General features: G+C 34.3%; 2 protein-coding genes across 4 annotated transcripts in view; one reads left to right on the plus strand and one right to left on the minus strand.

Annotated features, from left to right (window-relative positions):
* LOC134843621 (kinesin heavy chain-like) overlaps window positions 1–20,238 on the plus strand; it is a 405,881-nt gene that overhangs the window by 68,004 nt on the left and 317,639 nt on the right. The gene's annotated exons all lie outside the window — the stretch shown is intronic.
* Window positions 5,316–20,238, minus strand: part of LOC134843855 (calcineurin B homologous protein 1-like) — a 49,904-nt gene continuing 34,981 nt past the window's right edge. The window contains exons 1-5 of one of the 2 annotated variants that reach the window (XM_063860165.1): window positions 15,730–15,970; window positions 14,803–14,945; window positions 14,520–14,621; window positions 14,169–14,319; window positions 5,316–5,485 (exon numbers count right to left, since the gene is read on the minus strand). In XM_063860165.1, coding sequence (XP_063716235.1) covers window positions 5,384–5,485; window positions 14,169–14,319; window positions 14,520–14,621; window positions 14,803–14,945; window positions 15,730–15,855 — 624 coding nt within the window. In that variant the 5' untranslated portion in view covers window positions 15,856–15,970 and the 3' untranslated portion in view covers window positions 5,316–5,383. Of the gene's footprint in view, window positions 5,486–14,168; window positions 14,320–14,519; window positions 14,622–14,802; window positions 14,946–15,729; window positions 15,971–20,238 lie in introns of those variants that run through there. The other variant, XR_010162615.1, reaches the window with a different exon arrangement.

Raw genomic sequence — 20,238 nt, forward strand, 5'->3', positions numbered from 1 at the left:
GTGTTGATTAAGTTGCGGCTTATTTGGCTGTTTTTCTGAGTTAGCTTTATGATCTTTCAATCAACTGTAATACTGCATAGTTCTTTGACTTGAATTTCTAGTCCATATTTTTCTACGCGCATATTTGACACTTAAAGAAGATGTTGAACTAAATTCGCTAATTACAGCAATTTGCGATTTCCTTAAAATAATTGATCTTGCTGAATTATAGCTGAATTTTCAGTTATAATTTGATGAATTGTTTGCTTTTTTGTTTCTATAGTCTACAAAAAATCCGCCAATTTTTTATAGAAGCCGTCTTTTATTTCTTTTTAATCTAATTTTGCATTTAAAATTTGATAAAATTGAATTTTTGTCTGAAAATTGATCTTGGCTCAAAATCAAACGCTTTTTAATAAACTCCTGACCGTGGTATAATATCAAGCAACAAAACTCTTTTTCCTTCTTCATTATTTACAAAACCTTGAGCGCTTTTAATTTTTTGTGAGCTATAAATTTTTTCAAAGCTACTTCATTTGCTTTTTTGACCTAAATCAGCTGATATTTGGAACTTTTGAAACCTAAGTTTGATAATAATTATAGCCAAATACATTTTCAAATTCAGCTGAGACAAAAAAACTTCCAGAAAAAATCAAAACTGCTAAAATTTAAACCAAAAAAATGAAAATTAAATTTTGAAGTTTTGAAACCAAAAAATAATTCCAAATTTCTAAACTGAGAACCTGAACTTTGAACTTGAAATTTTGGAGTTAGTTTTTTGAAAGTTGATTTTTGAAAATTTTATAATTTCAAAATGAATCCTTTAATCAAATATTGAATTGAAACCATAACATCATTACGAGGCCAAACTGTGCATTTTGTTTCGCATCAGGTCAAAAACAGATTTGTTGCAGAGTCCGCAACTTTGCTACTTTTCTTTGATCTTCTTCGCTGTTTGGATTCCACAAATAAATACCTAAAACACTTTACCGCTCATAATTGCTCCGAGAATAGGCGATTTTGAGGAATCCGCAACCGTACTTGCGGATACAGAACATTTTGTGGAATCCACAAACAAATATTAAGACATTTATTTAGTTGAAATGAGCTGTTGCGGATTCCGCAACTGTAAGCGGAATCCGCAAAATGTAAGTGGAATCCGCAAATTGTAAAATGCGGATTCTACTTACAATTTGCGGACTTCACTTACAATTTGCGGATTCCGTTTACAGTTGCGGAATCCGCAAATTGTATATGGAATCCCCAAATGGTAAGTAGAATCTGCATTCATTTTGTTTGCAGTTTCCGTTTTCAGATTTGTATATGTGTAGTATAGCGTTTAAAATTATATCTTCTAATTACTGGTCACCAGAAAAATCAATCTCAATTACTACATTGATCAACTACCAGTTGAAATACGAAACTTTTGGTTTCAATTCCTGTCAACACAACTTCGATCTCAAATCCAGTAACATTCGATCTCAACTTCGATCCCAGTTAGTGACCTACCTATTTCAAGTACTGACTTACTTCGATCTGAACTTCGATCCCTAGTACTGATGAAATCCCAAATACTGACCTCTTTCGGCGATATGCTGTGCGTTATGTTTCCAAACACTCTCAAGCCAATGACTACAAATGACTATTCAATTTATTCGGCGTTAAGCTTCCCTAATTAAGCAATCCCTATTACTTGCCTAAATTGGCGATATGCTACAGTGTACTTTTCATAAACTCTCAACCCAATGACTCCAAATATTAAACTTAATCAATGTTGTGTTTCCAAAATAGTAAAAGGTGACGTCCATCGATTTAGTTCACAACTGTTTTGAGATTTGATCGTGGATTCCGCTGACAATTGTTAAGTCCTTGCCTTTGAATTCTGCATTGCTATAGATAAGAATTCCAGCTCCAGCTTTTAATTGTTCATATGCAAATTCAGTATTAAACAAAATTCTGAATCCACTTACAGTTTGCGGAATTCGCTTACATTAGCGGAATCCGCTTACAAATTTTACGGATTCCACTTACTTTTGCAGATTCCACTTACTTTTTGTGGAGTCTTTTTACAGTTGCGGAATCCAGAACAACAGTTGCGCTATATTCGCTTGTTGCGGAATCCGCAGCACAACAAATGTGCCGACAAAATTTACGTTACAGGTATTTGATCAAGGAATCCACGGAAGTTTTGTTACTGGAATCAACTAACATTTTAGAGCATGTTCAAAGTTTGTTTGTGGAATCCAGGAACATACAGACACAAAATTGTGCGCCTATTCAGTGCACAGTTTGGCCTCGTAAGGATGAAAAAATTCTTTTACTTGTTTGTGTTTTATTATTGGATTTGTTTTGATTGGGGTTTGAAAAGGCAATTTTTTATTTTACTTCTTGCCAACTGCTCACACGTACACCAAAGAAAAACATCAACTATCGCTCAGTAAAACCCAAAGTCAGTTTCCTTTTTTGTTCTTGTCAACAATTTGTTTTGCCACAATACAGATTTTTTTGTTTTTTAAGATAGGCATTTAAGTTTTAAAACTAGCAAGCATTTAAAAACTCATATAAAGTTTATTAAATTCATTATTAAAGGAATATTTAAGAATTTTACACTAGCGTCTAAATTTTACAAAATAACACATTAAGGTGAGCGCACAAAGGAAAATATTTAGCGCCTCGTATCCTATTAATCAGACCAAGTGAACTGCCTGTTTTCAACTTGAAACGCATCAATAGCTGCTTACACTTGTTATAAGAACGCAAAAAATCGCGCGTTAATTATCTCAAAATTGTCAAATTAAAAACTTTCCACCCTTAAGCAAAATAATCCTAATTATTAGTTCTTTAAATATGAGTTCCGATTAACAATTTGTACCAGATGAAAAAATATCAAAATTGCAAGTTAAAAAGTCAACGTTGATTAAAATAAAGTGGCCAAGCATGCAGTGCTGATTTGAATTATCCAGACAAAATAAACTAACTTTGAAACTAAAACGCGTTATTCTCAATTGAGACAAAAAGTAACGTGAATAAATTTTTTTAAGAATTTTATCAAAATTATTATGAGGCAAAATATTTTGCGCTATTCGAAACCGAACAAAAATTCAAACAAAAAAACGCTAAAATTACAAAACCAGTCGATGCACATGTTAAAAAAAGTGAGCTTTTTTACAGCCTAACAAGGTTTTATCTGAAGTGATATTCTGTGGCAGACAAACGAAAATATGATCAATTATACAGATTTTTGGAGACTATGTCTATGTCGTTCTAGAGCCTTGTGGGTCTGTGAAAGTGCCTCATATTCATCTAACTTGCTTATCGATTGAAATTTTTGTTTTTGGCGTATTTTTTATTTAGCAAAAGAAGCCAATTAACCCATTTTTGTGCTAAATATTCATCTTCAAATTTGCGAATCAGATTGTATTAAAATAAATTTTGTGAAATTCTAAACATTTTACGGTTTGTATCATTTTATGTGTAATGCCAATCCAATTGAAAAAATTTGCTCAAAATTTTTCAATTTTATTGTTTTTGCCCAAATAATTTAAATCAGCGCTGTAAATTTTTCGTTTTCTTCAGAAGTCGTAGGGATTTTCCTCCGCTATCATCCTGACTGTTTTTATTGCTTAATTCGGCCTTCCTTTTTGATGTTGTGAACCGAGACAAAAATGAAACATAAAAGAATGTTAAGGTCGCACAAAAAGTTACGACTAGCACCGTCTCTAATAAAAACAAACACTGCGAGGCCAAATTGTAAGAGGATTCCGCAACAAGGAAACTCCGGTGTTTTCTTTTGCTTGTTTTTTTTATTTTGATTGTCCCGTTGAAGTTTTAGCATGTTTGAAGTCTTGTCTCTGGAATCCAGGAGCATACAGACACAAAATTGTGAGCATATCCAGTGCACAGTTTGGGCCCGTAATGAATTTTCACAGAAGGTTTCATAACATCGTAAAATAATCTGTATGAATCGGTATGTGCTCCTAAACTAATTTTAGAAGTGAAAATTGCTTCCAATTTCCTGAAAAAAAATCTGAGACATTTTTGCCCGAATGAAAAGAAAATTTGAAAGTTTTGTTTCGATCGAAAAAGTTTCGCTGAAATTTTAGTTGCATCAAACGTCACACAAGCTTAACAGACGCTATTTGTGGTGCCAGATTTTGCAAAAATAGAGATGCTGGAATACAAAGCTTCTTTTCATTGGGAATTGGTGTGTAACTTTATGGAGACCTCAAATTGAAGTGAGTCTGGGTACAATTTTTGTTTCCACTACACATAATTGATACTCTAGAATTGATTTTTCTCCCAAAATTTTTTTAAAAAAAGTCGAAATCGGTTGTAATAAAAATATATTTTTGAGAAAATTGGGAGCTGCGATGCCCGGACCAAATGAGTAATATCTCACTTAAATTAATCTAGCGCGAAAATTTTTCATTCGGTTAGAAGACACTTGTTTCAGACAGGGAGAGTTTATTCACTTGGTCAATAAAGGGGAGAGAGATTGTTCACTTGACCCGATCCCCTTATTTTTGATCTGTAATTTTTAAAAATAATAATAATTTTTAATACTTTCCTGTAGTATGGAAAAAATTTATAAATTGAATAATTTAAAAATCACAAAATATGAGTTTCATCATACTCGCAACGAGACCTCAGGTCAAAGTGAGTCCGGGTACAACTTTTGTGTCCACTGCACATAATTGATCCTCTAGAATTGATGCTTCTCATAAAAATTTAAAAAGTTGAATTCGGCTGTAGAAAAAATAGATTTTTGAGAAAATTGGGAGCTGCACTGCCCGGACCAAAAGAGCAATATCTCACTTAAACTAGTCTTGGGGGAGATTTTTCAATTGCTTAAAAGACATATATTTCAGGCAGAGAGAGGTTGTTCACATGGTCTATAAAGGGGAGAGAGATTGTTCACATGACCCGATACCCTTATTTTTGATGTTTTTTTGAACTATAATAAAAAACATCAATACTCCCCTACAGTATAGAAAAAATGTATAAGTAATTTGAAAATCACAAAATATGAGTTTCATACCGTTTTTTCCATCTGGCGCAAACTTCTGTTTTATTTTGCATTCAAACAATCTGCAGTAAAAATAGACTGGAGCAAAATAAAAAGTCTCTGATTACTGGGGGAGATCTTGTAATGATAAAAAACAGATGGTGTCACTCGGTAGCTCCCGACGACAGTCCATATGTATATACCCTTGATTATAAGTCCATGAGCTTCAAACTACCTCAATGTTTTCGTGCATCATGGTTTCATCAAACATCTTATTGGCTTTCTGGATCAGTGCGAAAAGACTATGATTATTAAATCGAATTAACTCGTACTTTTTTATTAAAATAATTAATAAATAAGGGCGACAATATTTTCATCGATGTTGTTCAGGTTTTGCAATCAGTCAAGGAACTTGATGCTCAGCTTCTGTTCTACGTCCACTCGCTCCATGATTTTCACATACTCCTCAAAACTCAACTCCCCATCTGCGTTCTCATCCACCTGCAAAACAAACGAATATAAAAATTTGATTGAATGCAGGTTATTTATATTTCAATTTTTTAACCTAACAAATTACATAGCAAATGCTACCTACAGTGCTGATTTAAATGAACCGGACGCAAAGAACAAACAGGACTCAATGAACAACGAATGAAAATTCAAACGCGTTTTTCTCAAATTGATTTATGATGAGACAAAAGTGAACTGAACAAAAATTGCTGAGATTTTCACCAGAATCAATAAACATTTTTAATTAGCAACAAAAAAATTTCTTTATTAGCAACAAAAAAAATCTCAAAAATGGGTCATTTTAGCTTTTGTTAGGTAATCAAAAATTACGCGGAAAGTACTGAGTTAATTAATGAAAAGTTATGTCAAAAGAAGCCTCTTACACAGCTCGTTAAAGCTCTAGATGAGTAAAATTTCCAAAATCTGTAATGAGAGAATACATTTTTGGTTGATAGCCAAAAAAGGTCTCTTTTACTGTATAAAAATCAAAATCTATGCTTAAAACAAATTCCAAACAACGTGGGCAAATTTTTGGAGCTTTTACTATTCTAAAACTTTGCTGGGCTGTGTAAAAGATTTGTTTTGATATATTCTTTTCAGCAATTAATCTAGCAGTTTCTCTTTGATTACATAAAAAACCTTATATGACCCATTTTTGAGATTAACTTTTGATTGCAAATTTCGAAGAATAAGCGTTTTATTAATTCTGGTGAAAAACTTCATTTTTTGTCTAATATTAACTCAGTTTGAGAAAAAAAAACATTTGAAGTTTCAATTTTTGTTCATTTTATGGATAATCGGATAATTTTAATCAGCACTGTAGAAACTGATTTAAACTAAGTTTTCGATTAAGAAAAAGGAGCGAAGCAACAGAGGAAAGTGACCGCTCGACTAGCATAAAGCTCAACTATCATAATTTGATAACTTTATATCTCAGAAACACAAAACAACAAAAATTCTCTAAGTAAATTTTGCATTTCTGAGAAATAGAAATGTGAAATTAAGCAAACAACAAGCAAATGAACTTTTGAAACCAAGTTAACATCCTCTCACCTCCCCTCTGAATCTGTTTAGGGGGAGAACGTCAACTTGAATAACTTTGGCTCTGAATTCAAATTGATAGCCAATCAGAATAGAGCATTTCACCACGCAGCACTCAGCAAATTCAATTTAAATTGAACACTGGGGTGGAGGATCGGATCTCTTGAACTATCCCACCGTAGTACCTAGTAACGGACCCTCAAATGAAATCATTCCTAGTAAAAGATATCTGAGGATATTAATTTGGTCTTTTGTGCGTGGGAGGGGGAGAAGAGAAGGGGTGTACTATAGTACTATAGGGTTATAACTTGATCCAAATTTTGTATCGCATAAAATTTGATCAGTCACACTTCGACCCAGTAAAGAATTAGAGGGGGAGGGGAGCGGACACCTGCCCATATGATCTCCCATGGGATTTGACCCCATAGCCGCACAGAGGGTCACCCTTGGTACTATTCTGCGACCTCTATTTGCAAAGGGGGATAGCTATCAAGGTCCAATAGGTGATAGTTAACAAGATCCTAATGATTTTATTTTCATTCAATATTTCAGGTTTGTGTTTAGTTTTTTAAGAAGTCAATACCATTTTCATTTTCAAAAACTTTATGCTAGACGAGCTTTATGCTGCCCAGAGAAAGCAAAACAAAACTTGGAAAAAGCAGAAACAAATTTCGCTCTTCTTTTCTGATTCATCCTTTCTTTTCTTTGACCCGAGAGTTGCAAAATTAGAAACATGACGAGTTTTTTTCTATTGAATTCAGGATAAAAAAAATTTGAAACTGCCAAAGTTACTGACAAGTTAAATTGGAGAATTTCAAAAACTAGAGTAGTAACGCTTGCAAATTTCATAAAAACTTATAAGGTTTCTTTTGAAATTTGGGGTCTCTTTAACTATATCCCCCTTGAGTCTTGCTAAATTTTTTATTTAAGAATTTTACACTAGCGCTTAAATTTTACAAAATAACACATTAAGGTGAGCTACGAAGGAAAATATTAAGCGTCTCGTATCCTATTAATAAGACCAAGTGAACTGCCTCTTTTGAACTTGAAACGCATCAATAGCTGCTTACACTTGTTATAAGAACGCAAAAAATCGCGCGTTAATTATCCCAAAATTGTCAAATTAAAAATTTTCAAACATAAGCAAAATAATCTTAAATATTAGTTCTTTAAATATGAGTTCCCGTTTCTGACAAGTTAAATTGGAGAATTTCAAAAACTCGAGTAGTAACGCTTGCAAAATTTATAAAAAATTTATAAGGTTTCTTTTGAAATTTGGGGTCTCTTTAACTATATCCCCCTTGAGTCTTGCTACTTATTCCGCCCCAATATCATCATCATTACAACATCTCGAGTTATAATTATTATGCTTCAACTTGATTGGCTAGATTAGCTAATTATGCTTATAAATCAACCGAATAGGCTTAAAATAAAGAAATTGATAGCCAATCAGAATAGAGCATTTCACCACGCAGCACTCAGCAAATTCAATTTAAATTGAACACTGGGGTGGAGGATCGGATCTCTTGAACTATCCCACCGTAGTACCTAGTAACGGACCCTCAAATGAAATCATTCCTAGTAAAAGAGATCTGAGGATATTAATTTGGTCTTTTGTGCGTGGGAGGGGGAGAAGAGAAGGGGTGTACTATAGTAGTATAGGGTTATAACTTGATCCAAATTTTGTATCGCATAAAATTTGATCAGTCACACTTCGACCCAGTAAAGAATTAGAGGGGGAGGGGAGCGGACACCTGCCCATATGATCTCCCATGGGATTTGACCCCATAGCCGCACAGAGGGTCACCCTTGGTACTATTCTGCGACCTCTATTTGCAAAGGGGGATAGGTATCAAGGTCCAATAGGTGATAGTTAACAAGATCCTAATGATTTTATTTTCATTCAATATTTCAGGTTTGTGTTTAGTTTTTTAAGAAGTCAATACCATTTTCATTTTCAAAAACTTTATGCTAGACGAGCTTTATGCTGCCCAGAGAAAGCAAAACAAAACTTGGAAAAAGCAGAAACAAATTTCGCTCTTCCTTTCTGATTCATCCTTTCTTTTCTTTGACCCGAGAGTTGCAAAATTAGAAACATGACGAGTTTTTTTCTATTGAATTCAGGATAAAAAAAATTTGAAACTGCCAAAGTTACTGACAAGTTAAATTGGAGAATTTCAAAAACTAGAGTAGTAACGCTTGCAAATTTCATAAAAACTTAAAAGGTTTCTTTTGAAATTTGGGGTCTCTTTAACTATATCCCCCTTGAGTCTTGCTAAATTTTTTATTTAAGAATTTTACACTAGCGCTTAAATTTTACAAAATAACACATTAAGGTGAGCTACGAAGGAAAATATTAAGCGTCTCGTATCCTATTAATAAGACCAAGTGAACTGCCTCTTTTGAACTTGAAACGCATCAATAGCTGCTTACACTTGTTATAAGAACGCAAAAAATCGCGCGTTAATTATCCCAAAATTGTCAAATTAAAAATTTTCAAACATAAGCAAAATAATCTTAAATATTAGTTCTTTAAATATGAGTTCCCGTTTCTGACAAGTTAAATTGGAGAATTTCAAAAACTCGAGTAGTAACGCTTGCAAAATTTATAAAAAATTTATAAGGTTTCTTTTGAAATTTGGGGTCTCTTTAACTATATCCCCCTTGAGTCTTGCTACTTATTCCGCCCCAATATCATCATCATTACAACATCTCGAGTTATAATTATTATGCTTCAACTTGATTGGCTAGATTAGCTAATTATGCTTATAAATCAACCGAATAGGCTTAAAATAAAGAAATTGATAGCCAATCAGAATAGAGCATTTCACCACGCAGCACTCAGCAAATTCAATTTAAATTGAACACTGGGGTGGAGGATCGGATCTCTTGAACTATCCCACCGTAGTACCTAGTAACGGACCCTCAAATGAAATCATTCCTAGTAAAAGAGATCTGAGGATATTAATTTGGTCTTTTGTGCGTGGGAGGGGGAGAAGAGAAGGGGTGTACTATAGTACTATAGGGTTATAACTTGATCCAAATTTTGTATCGCATAAAATTTGATCAGTCACACTTCGACCCAGTAAAGAATTAGAGGGGGAGGGGAGCGGACACCTGCCCATATGATCTCCCATGGGATTTGACCCCATAGCCGCACAGAGGGTCACCCTTGGTACTATTCTGCGACCTCTATTTGCAAAGGGGGATAGGTATCAAGGTCCAATAGGTGATAGTTAACAAGATCCTAATGATTTTATTTTCATTCAATATTTCAGGTTTGTGTTTAGTTTTTTAAGAAGTCAATACCATTTTCATTTTCAAAAACTTTATGCTAGACGAGCTTTATGCTGCCCAGAGAAAGCAAAACAAAACTTGGAAAAAGCAGAAACAAATTTAGCTCTTCCTTTCTGATTCATCCTTTCTTTTCTTTGCCCCGAGAGTTGCAAAATTAGAAACATGAGTTTTTTTCTATTGAATTCAGGATAAAAAAATTTGAAACTGCCAAAGTTACTGACAAGTTAAATTGGAGAATTTCAAAAACTAGAGTAGTAACGCTTGCAAAATTCATAAAAACTTATAAGGTTTTTTTGAAATTTGAGGTCTCTTTAACTATATCCCCCTTGAATCTTGCTAAATTTTTTATTTAAGAATTTTACACTAGCGCTTAACTTTTACAAAATAACACATTAAGGTGAGCTACGAAGGAAAATATTAAGCGTCTCGTATCCTATTAATACGACCGAGTGAACTGCCTCTTTTGAACTTGAAACGCATCAATAGCTGCTTACACTTGTTATAAGAACGCAAAAAATTGCGCGTTAATTATCCCAAAATTGTCAAATTAAAAATTTTCAAACATAAGCAAAATAATCTTAAATATTAGTTCTTTAAATATGAGTTCCCGTTTCTGACAAGTTAAATTGGAGAATTTCAAAAACTCGAGTAGTAACGCTTGCAAGATTTATAAAAAAATTTATAAGGTTTCTTTTGAAATTTGGGGTCTCTTTAACTATATCCCCCTTGAGTCTTGCTACTTATTCCGCCCCAATATCATCATCATTACAACATCTCGAGTTATAATTATTATGCTTCAACTTGATTGGCTAGATTAGCTAATTATGCTTATAAATCAACCGAACAGGCTTAAAATAAAGAATTGTTGGTAAACTGCTCAAAATTATTTCGAATTTGCTTGAGAGTTTTACCGAGACTAGAAAAAAAGCTCCAGGGAAAAAATGACCTCCTTCGTATCTGCTCAAAGTTCGACCTTGTTAGAAGTCGGCTTAAGAATAAAGTTATCGCATTTGTATTATCCAAACAACCAAACCTATCAGCATGTTGTTCGCAAGATTTATACATTGATGATTACAAAATCTCAAAAAAAAATTGGGCGAAATAAGTAAAGTCCCCCTCTTTTGCAAAGGGGAAGATTCGTTACTAGATATAAACATCTGACATGCTTAGCCGTTGACTTACTTCTTTATAGGATTCGTAACTAGGCACCCGAAGGGGGGTATAGCTGAAGAGATCCGAAATTTGTTGAGCGACTACTGAAATGATCTAGCTCTTCTACCGTCCCCAAACGTGAAAAAAAAAATTATCATCAATTTTATGAGGTAGTGCGCGAGAATAAAACAACAACACGTCAATTAGACCGGATGCGCCAAAGTTAAGATATATATATTTATATAGGAAATCGCAGCAGCGGGGAAATGATGTAGAAAAGCCACCCACCTAGTAAGAGAAATTTAAGCCGATAAGACATCAAGCAGAAAAATTAAAGGCGAAAAAAGTTTTTTAAAAAATATCAAGCTCTTGGAATTAAATTACCAGTTATTAAATATAAACACCAACCAAATATTTAAATGCGTTTCGCTCGCAATTGTTTTGTTACATTAAAAAAGTAAACTGATACTTCTTCAATCTATAAAATTTAGCGAAAATTTTCAGGGCCATTATTTAGATTGGGTTAAAGTTGTTACAGTTCTGCAACTGAAATAACTTTGACCCAGAAAAAAGTATGCAATTGCAATCGAAGTATCAGTTTATCTACTGAATTGTTTTTGGCAGAGAGATTAGATGTTGACTTTGTAGTAGTTAGACCAAAGTTGAAAGATGCCCCAGTGAAAAGAGCCCGGCCTGAGGGCACGAAGTGCCCGAGGACGGCTCTTTTGCCAGAGGCCATCTTCAACTAAGTTCTAACTGTTGAAGAGTATGTTTTTGCTCTTTGTGAGGTAAAGATACCAGAAAATTGTGAAAGAGCTCGGAAAATTGTGAAAGAGCCCGGAAAAGTGCGCAGAACTATGCAAATAATTTCTTTTTTCATTCATGCGTTCTAATATTTCATTTTTCATTCATGCCTTGTCGTGAAAGAACATGTGTGAAAGAGCAAAAACATACTCTTCAACATCAATTAGATAAATGAAGCACTGAATTACCCAAGACTGTTTGTATATCAGGGCAAAGCCCGGAATGTTCCGGCTGGCCCTTAATCCATATCGAACAGTTTTTGAAAAAATAAAACTGAAAAACTATAATATTTGGAGATTATCAAAGATCAAGTGTAAAAAATTGAGTTGTACGAAATTAAAACGACCAATTATCTAGCCGCAATTAAGTTTGGAGCAATTTTGTTTTGCGGGATAAATCGCCACGCGGTAGCGTTCTGAAGTTTCAGTAGATTTTTCAGCCATTTGCGTATCTTGGCTTTGAATACTTCGGCTATCTCCTTGAAATTCCAAACTTTTTTGTTTGCAGCTTCGTTCCTGAGTGAAGTTTTGATCTTATTATTTTTAATTAAAAAACAAGACAAATTGTATATCAGGGCAAAATTCCGAAGCCCCTTAATCTATATCGAATAGATATACGAGAACAGAAAAAACTGAAAAATCAAAAACTTTTGACAATATTGAAGATCAAGTGTGAAAATTTGAGTCGTAGAATACGATCAATTAGCTTGCCTCAGTTCATTTTGGAACAATTTTCTTGAGCGGGATAATTCGCCAAGCATAAAAAATTTGCGTTACGTTTTCAGCAGTATGAATAAAACCTTCAAAATATTCACAAATTAGTCCATAGCATGGCCAAATTGGATTCAAACTGCCAGAAGTTTGAAAAAAAAAATCTGAGGCAAAATATTTTTTACTGTTTATTTTAAAGAGTTTAAGTATTCATTGGGGTGTAAACATTTTTTGTTACAAAGTAATTTTATGATCGCCGATAATTGACCAAATACAAAAACAAGACTGCTCGTATCAGGGCAAGCCCTTGAGTGTTCTGATTGCCCATTCATTCGTCCAGAATAATTTTTGACAAATGAAAGATTGTCAAACTATGAACTTTAAGCTGATAATGTCAAACTGTGTAAACTTGGGTCGTTTATGGAATTAATTAGACCAAATAGCTTGTCGCGTATTGAAACAAAATATCAAAGTATTATTGCAACTGCCAAGCCGGACTTAAGTCTAGTGCAAGCATACTCGCAAAAGAAACCAAAGACTTCCGGATCGATGCCACAACGCATTGAGCTTTTCTTAAATCGGTTCGAATAAAAAAACTATAAAAAACCTAACTTACATGTTCCTTACCTTCTTCGGAAGTCGGAACAAAGGCCCCAAGCATAAATATTCTGTTTTTTTTTTTGGAAAATTGGAACGATAAATGCTGAACTTCAAATTAGAATGCACAATTCATGCACAAAATCATGTTTGACCATGTATCCTTTAATTGTAACTATCTTTGCCCCTATAACCGGCACATGTATTCCTCGGTAGTTTTTTCTACATCACTTTAAATAATAACAAAAAATAAATCACATTGGTCAAATATCATGGTTGAGCGTTGCACATTAAGCAACTTTTTCACCGTGCTGGAAAAACGCCAGACTATTTGACAAAACGCTGTTTACTTACAATGGTTGCGTTTTTTTTACAAGCAATCTTCAATAATAAGTGTAATCTTAAGCTAAATTATAACATGGGCTCTACCCACCCTTTACCCCTAGCTCGCATGAGCATCAACTTTGCGGTGTAATAAGTAATTTTACAAGTTCAAGTATGATAACAAAATATTTGTATCAGAACTCATTTAGCCCCCCTGCCAATACTCAAAATAATCAGACCATCTTAACAAACATTTTTGCAAAGATTTATATGTGGGGGAAAATTGCCATTATCGCTTGAATTAAGGCCCAGTAAGCTTCAAAAAGAACGTAGATTTAGGACTTTCAAAACACTGTACCAAGTATTCCAAACAGAAACGCTCTTCCATATATACAGAACTTTGCAAATTGAGTCAACTGTTTCAAAAGTTCATAGGTTCACTTAAATAGGTATGCACTTTTGGATGAAAATGGAAAAATTGATTTTAAACTACTCAATTTTGGCGTTGACTGTGGAGAGATAGTGTAGAGAATATTGCAACCTCTTTAAGTCAGTTCGTGTACAATATATGAGTCGATTGACCACGGACAGCATTCGAATAGCATACCAATAAGTAGCATCAGATTCAGTTGAGTCAACAAAAATTGGCTCAAAAAATGATTTTCAAAGTACTTGTAGCTCAGTGGTTGGTAAGTTAGTGCTTTCACCTGTGGGTGACTGAATAAATCATGAATGGTTCTACTCTTGACCTCCAAAATAGCTCTCTGGGCGATGCATGTGAGCTGCTCATCAGGCACTTCGTTTCCCACCATCATCAGCAGCACTCCCAGGATCTCCTCTTTAGTGATAGACCCGTCCCCATTCAAGTCATACATGCGGAACGCAAACGCCAGTTTGTTTCTGCCACACGCCACAAAATACAATAAAACGAGCGCTGTTGAAGAAAAAAGCTTTTACGGCCAAAAAGACATGTTTATAAAACTTGCTAGTCCATTTTTGAGGCATAGTCATCAATATGCTAACGCGACTTTTGGAACCTTCAGTTAAAACAGGCAACGTTTTCTTGAAGTATTTTTTATTGTATTCTGTATTAGTCATCCCTGCGGCTATTCGGCGTCGATTCCTCCAATGAAGGGATGTTGCCGACCCCACATCCCTTGTCTTTCACAGGTCGGAAGATCACAATAGCCTTCAAAAAATTCCTAAAAGCAAAGTTTATCAATATTTTCTTAGCCAAAAAAATGGCTCAAACGTCATTTTTTTGATAAAGTTCTCTCTGCCTGAGAACAAAAGCGAGAATAGTGGAAAAGTAGTTTGAGAACGGAAAAAATAGCTTAAAAACTACTTTATTTTAGAAATAATGTAGCTTGTTTCATGTTTGACCTGAAAGTGAGCTTCTCTCCCATTCCCATGCCGCCATGCTCTTCGTCCTGCCTCTGCTGGAAAAACAGATCTATTATCCGGTCTCCCACCGGATTCAGAACCAGCTCTGGAATCGCCAGAAAATCACCCCTGTCCAGGTAGCCCTAAAGAATATGCGACACGACCAATAACTTTTGAATGAATTACTTTTAGCGATCAGGAAGACTTGGGCGGATCTGCAACTTTCGAGGAGGGAAGAGAGAGTCTCAAGAGCTTAAAATTATTCGTTAACTTTTAATTAAATTGACCGAATTCATTTACTGGGCTCTTCTGAAATTCCAAAAGACATTATGTATCCTGATGTTTCAGCACCGTAGAAAGCTACCGTCTTAGTCAAAAGGTGGGTGGTTCGAGGCAAAACGGCGATGCAACAATTCTCAGCACAAAATAACAAAAAAATTGCACAATTTATTAAGCATGTGGTTCTTTAGTGGATAAACAGAAAATTTATAAAAGATCATAAAAAGGTTATATATTTGTTAAACACAAAGCAGAAAATTTATAAAGATAGTGTTTAAAATTTCAGGGTTGGGTGTCCTAAAAATGGGAATAATATATCCCCGGCCGATTTTTTGGACTGTTAGGGGGTCTACAGCCTCTAAATCCGCCGTTGGCCACAGTACAAAATTATTTCAGAATATCTTCAAAATATATGTTCAGCCATTACTTGAAAAACCGGCTACTTAATTGTTTACTTTTTTCCGTTATCAAAAAAAAATATGCGAGTTGATGGCTTTTTCCAAAAAGTGCATGCAGGTTTCAATATAAACCAAACACTTATTGTCGCTGCATCATTATTTCTAAATGGCGTGATGTGATGCCCTAATATTGCAGATAAATGGTGTTGAGTAAGTCTGAGATAATGGATGACAGGGAAATAGGGCTGACTTTGAATCCTCTATCCAGAGCGTCGAAGCGGGTTTTGAGCATCTGAATTTTGGGCACTGAAAAACCAGTGTCTCTGATGTACACACGCATTTCTTCGGATGAGATTTGAGAGTACGAAATTCCCATATTAAATAATACAAAGTCTGTTTCAATATGAAAGAAACTAGATGATTTTTTGGAGGAATTGATCCCAATAGAAGCATAATATTTAGTCACTATCACATAAATATTTATACTTGTGGTAGCAATTGAATGCCTCGGCAAGATCAGGAATTAACTTTAAGTGCTTTCCCAAATTGGAAAAAGTCATGAGCAGGTGTTAATGTACGCAAACGTCATCAACCTTGATTTTACAAAGCTCTGAAATAAAATCGCATATTCAAAAAAGAATTAAGAAACAATAATTTACGCAACTGGCATTTTTTCCACTGATGCGTCTTTTTAGAGTATTGTGCAAAACCGAACGATAAATTAAAATGGAAATAAATTCTTTCTGTAAACAAAAATTACCAACGACGCAAAATAAGGTTTTTATCCAAATTATTCTTTGTTTTCGAGTTTGGATAAAATTGTTCTTCCGAATATTCATGGAGCTGAAAGATAATTTTGGCTATGGATCGAATGATTGAACATATTGCAGCCCATAGAGTCGTAACTCTGATTCATAAAAAATCAAGATGCTTATGTGTTACCCAACTTTTGCAGCTTGATACTCAATTTACTTGTCTCTTCAGTAAAAAATTAACGGAAACTAAAAAAACGCGTTTTCGAAACTTTGAAAAAATTTCTTCTAGAAAATCTGGAACGGTTTCTGGATTATCCTGTATTACTTGCGCACTGACCGGCTATCGTTATTTTCAAACAGTGGTTCAAAAAAAAGTCGTAAGTTATAAAAAAAAGTTGCAATTTTGTTTTTGTAAAAACGAAATTGCTAGGTCGTCAAAAAGCAAAAAGCTCAATGTCACACCTCGAAGCAAAAATTGGCTAGCTAAAAACTGACTTAATTTAAAACAAAATGTAGTGTCATTGACTTGAAAATCAAAAGTCACGCAACAAACTTCAGCAAACAACTACTGAAAAAATTGATCACCAACATCGATATTAAAAGTCCCTAAAAACGAAACAAAACAAAACCACGAAAACCAGAGCACATTTAGGGGGAGATTAACCGTATTCAAAAGATTGACTACCGGCCGAACTAAAAGGTCCCCCTTACTACTTTTTAAGGAAGGTAACTTTTTATCGCTGACCGACCCTGAAAATTTTCTTTAGACGTCTTCGGCGCCATCATGTATATTAATTTTGAGGGGGAAGTGCGCGCCGACAAAATCAATTTTGTCGTAGCCAAAGAGCCAATGACGAAAGTTTTATTTATCATCTTGCAGACAAACTCCTCTCGGGCACGTTTCCAGATCCACTTTACAGTTTTTTCTGAAACTCGCTTAGAGAAATCCTATTTACGTGACTTTTGATCTGCTAAATTGCATTTAACTCCAGCTTGAGCAATTGAATAGATTTCTTTAGAACTTACAGGTTTTCCTTATGAAAAGTTTTCAAAACAATTTCATATTGTAATTTTATGAAAGTTGAGCCTTGCAAAGTTGAGCCTTGCACCAGTTGCGATACAAAAATGAAAAAAAAAACATCCAAAATTTCATAAAAACCTAAATCTATCAAAATGAATCAGCTATCTTTGACCCCAAAAAACTCCATGACGAAAGAAAAATTTAGAATTAATTTCACCAGTGGGAAACTAGAAGAGCCCCCTTATTTACTAAAGCATGCAACGTTTATTTTGTAGTCAGCTTTCACAAGGAGGCAAAGTTGAGCCTTGCACCAATTGCGATACAAAAATGAAAAAAAAACATCCAAAATTTCATAAAAACCTAAATCTATCAAAATGAATCAGCCATCTTTGACACCAAAAAACTCCATGGCGATAGAAGAATTTAGAATTAATTTCAGAAGAAAGTTTACCGAGAGTTAAAAAAGCCAAAAAAATACATTAGAAGGAACACTTTAAGCTGAAAAAATTCAACAAGACTTAAGGTTTTTAAAAAAATTAGGTCCCTATAACCCTCAAAGCACACCAACACACCCAGAAAAAATGTCCTGGCTCATCAAATAAAATCATAGTCAACAGACACTTGGATAAAATGAACGAGAGTAAAAAGAAAAAAATTCGGACTTTTTTTGAAAAACCTCAACTTTCGAATTTCCATGAACAAAAAAGATGGTTTTGAAGGAGTTTTTCAGTTTCTAGAACAATTTATGATTGACAGTTTAATGATAAAATACACCCAAGTTCAGAAAAGTGAATCAAGTAATTTTTTTTATTTGTCTGGGAAATCTGATAATTAAACTTTTTTCAGACTTCGATCACGTTTTTCGTGAACACAGTTTCGCTATTTGATAGTGGATTTTGTCTTTTATCAAAGGAAATGAATGAATTTAAAATAATCAAAGATCAAACCGCGAAAAAGTAAATTTGAGCTCGATTGAATCTTAAAACTTTTCCTAAAAAATAGAAAAATCATCACAATCTAAATACATTCAATGACTCTTAACAAAATGAAGCTACTACGTCGTTATAGTATAATCCAAAATCTACTCCAAAGTCGAAAAAAAATGAAAAAAAACAAAAAAGATCACAAAAACTATAGAAAGTTATCAAGTCTCGCTCACCTTCAAAACACACAGATACACGCACACAAAAACTTGCTTCGCTCGTCGAATGACGCAATATGGTGCCACAAGGCCAACATGATATAAGCCCACGCCTATCAAGCCGGAAAAAAAGGAAAAAAATAACAACGGAAATTTGAACAAGTCAAGTTGCTAAAACTACACATACCATAAAAAGCAAACTTAAATTAAGACAAATAATCATGTAGCTAACATGCACAAAATATGTCTGTTGCGGTAAACTTTTTGCTAATAAAGACTTTGAGGAAATAAGTTCAGATGAGTCCTGTGAACAAAGTTATTTACGGGTGACAAGTCTAGTATCTGATTTTGGAAAATAGTTTTTAATTATTGTCGACTGGAGAAACTTAGAGACAGATAAGGGTGTGAGCTTTTGGCTGGTAGTAAGGTAGGTGGCCTTTGAAGTTTTACGGCGAAAAAAAAATCATTTTAAATAGCAAAATAATTAAGTTCATTTGAGCGAACATTTTTCAAAACTATCATTTCAATGAAACCAGATATCACTTTCAATTTTTGGATAATTAGCTTAGTATTTAAAAATTGTTTAGTCGTCCAATGAGTCAGCTCATTTTTTTCATCCTTAGTTTCAAAAACTGTTCTGACAGATCAGTTTTTCCAGTACACGGTCAAGATGGGCTATTAGTAATCCTTAAAGAATATAAGGATTAATCCTCGACAAAAAACGACAACAGAATTACCCAATGACATTTCAATAGAAATTCAGAGAGGGTTCATCTACTAGTGGTCTCAAATTTGGTCTATTATTATTGATTAAAGAAGAGAACGATCTATTTTCCACCACGTCTCTTCCTTCTCTCTCTCTCTCTCTCTCTCTCTCACTTTGTCTCTGCTTGAACTCGAACCAGTTCCCGTCGGCTTCGATTTGTTCACATTTCCATGACCTGTCAATTTTATCAAGTAAATCATAAACTAAGACGAGCTGTTGTTGTGCAATTAGCTTAGAATATTCTGCACATAGATATTTTGACAAAAAACACACAAAGGCGAAGCGGAGCTTTGCATCATTTGCGAAACAACAAAAGCGTAAAGATTGCAAGCCACCGAGCATCAAACAAGCTTTAATTAGTTTCCGAGCGTTCATTAAGCTGAAAAAACGTGGTTAGACGCCCATCGAACCGAAAAAGACTCCAAAGGCAATTGTTGTCATAAAAACATTGAGCAGTTAAATAGTTTGAATTTGTAACTTTTATACTCAAACCGACCTGATTTATTAAAAATTCAAATTAAAATCTATAAAAAATATCAAATTCAAAATACATTTTTAATTCGATGCAAAAATTGGTAACCCGACAAAACGCGAGCCCACAAAATGTGGCCGTATAAAATTACTTCACAAAAAAACGGACAGTATAACAGTCAATATTGCAAATTTACAAACTACAGTGGTTAACTAATGACACTTGCTACTACAATGAAAAATGCTTACGACTCAAAAAAAATCTATGGTGTGGCAACCGAGCCGACAACAAGTAAGCCGATTAACACTAGTCCGGCTATTCATTTTTTGCGGGAAAATAATCAGTTCTAGACACAGAAAAGAAACCAAGTCCGTCCCGGACTCGATCCGCAGACCATAAGGTGCAAAGTCGTCTGCCTTTACTCTATACCAAGTTGGAAGGGGTGTAGAAATTGCAAAAAATCGATAACAAAGCACCATCAATTTCTTACTAATTTGTGAAAAGTTGTTTAATTCTACACCGAAAACAAGCAGGTAGACGCCCATTGAGCCTAAAACAAAATAATTCCTACAGAAGTTGTAGTCAAAAAAATTTTGAGCAATTT

This window comes from Symsagittifera roscoffensis, chromosome 4 (genome assembly GCF_963678635.1).
Source record: "Symsagittifera roscoffensis chromosome 4, txSymRosc1.1, whole genome shotgun sequence".
In the NCBI taxonomy this organism is placed as follows: domain Eukaryota; kingdom Metazoa; phylum Xenacoelomorpha; order Acoela; family Convolutidae; genus Symsagittifera; species Symsagittifera roscoffensis.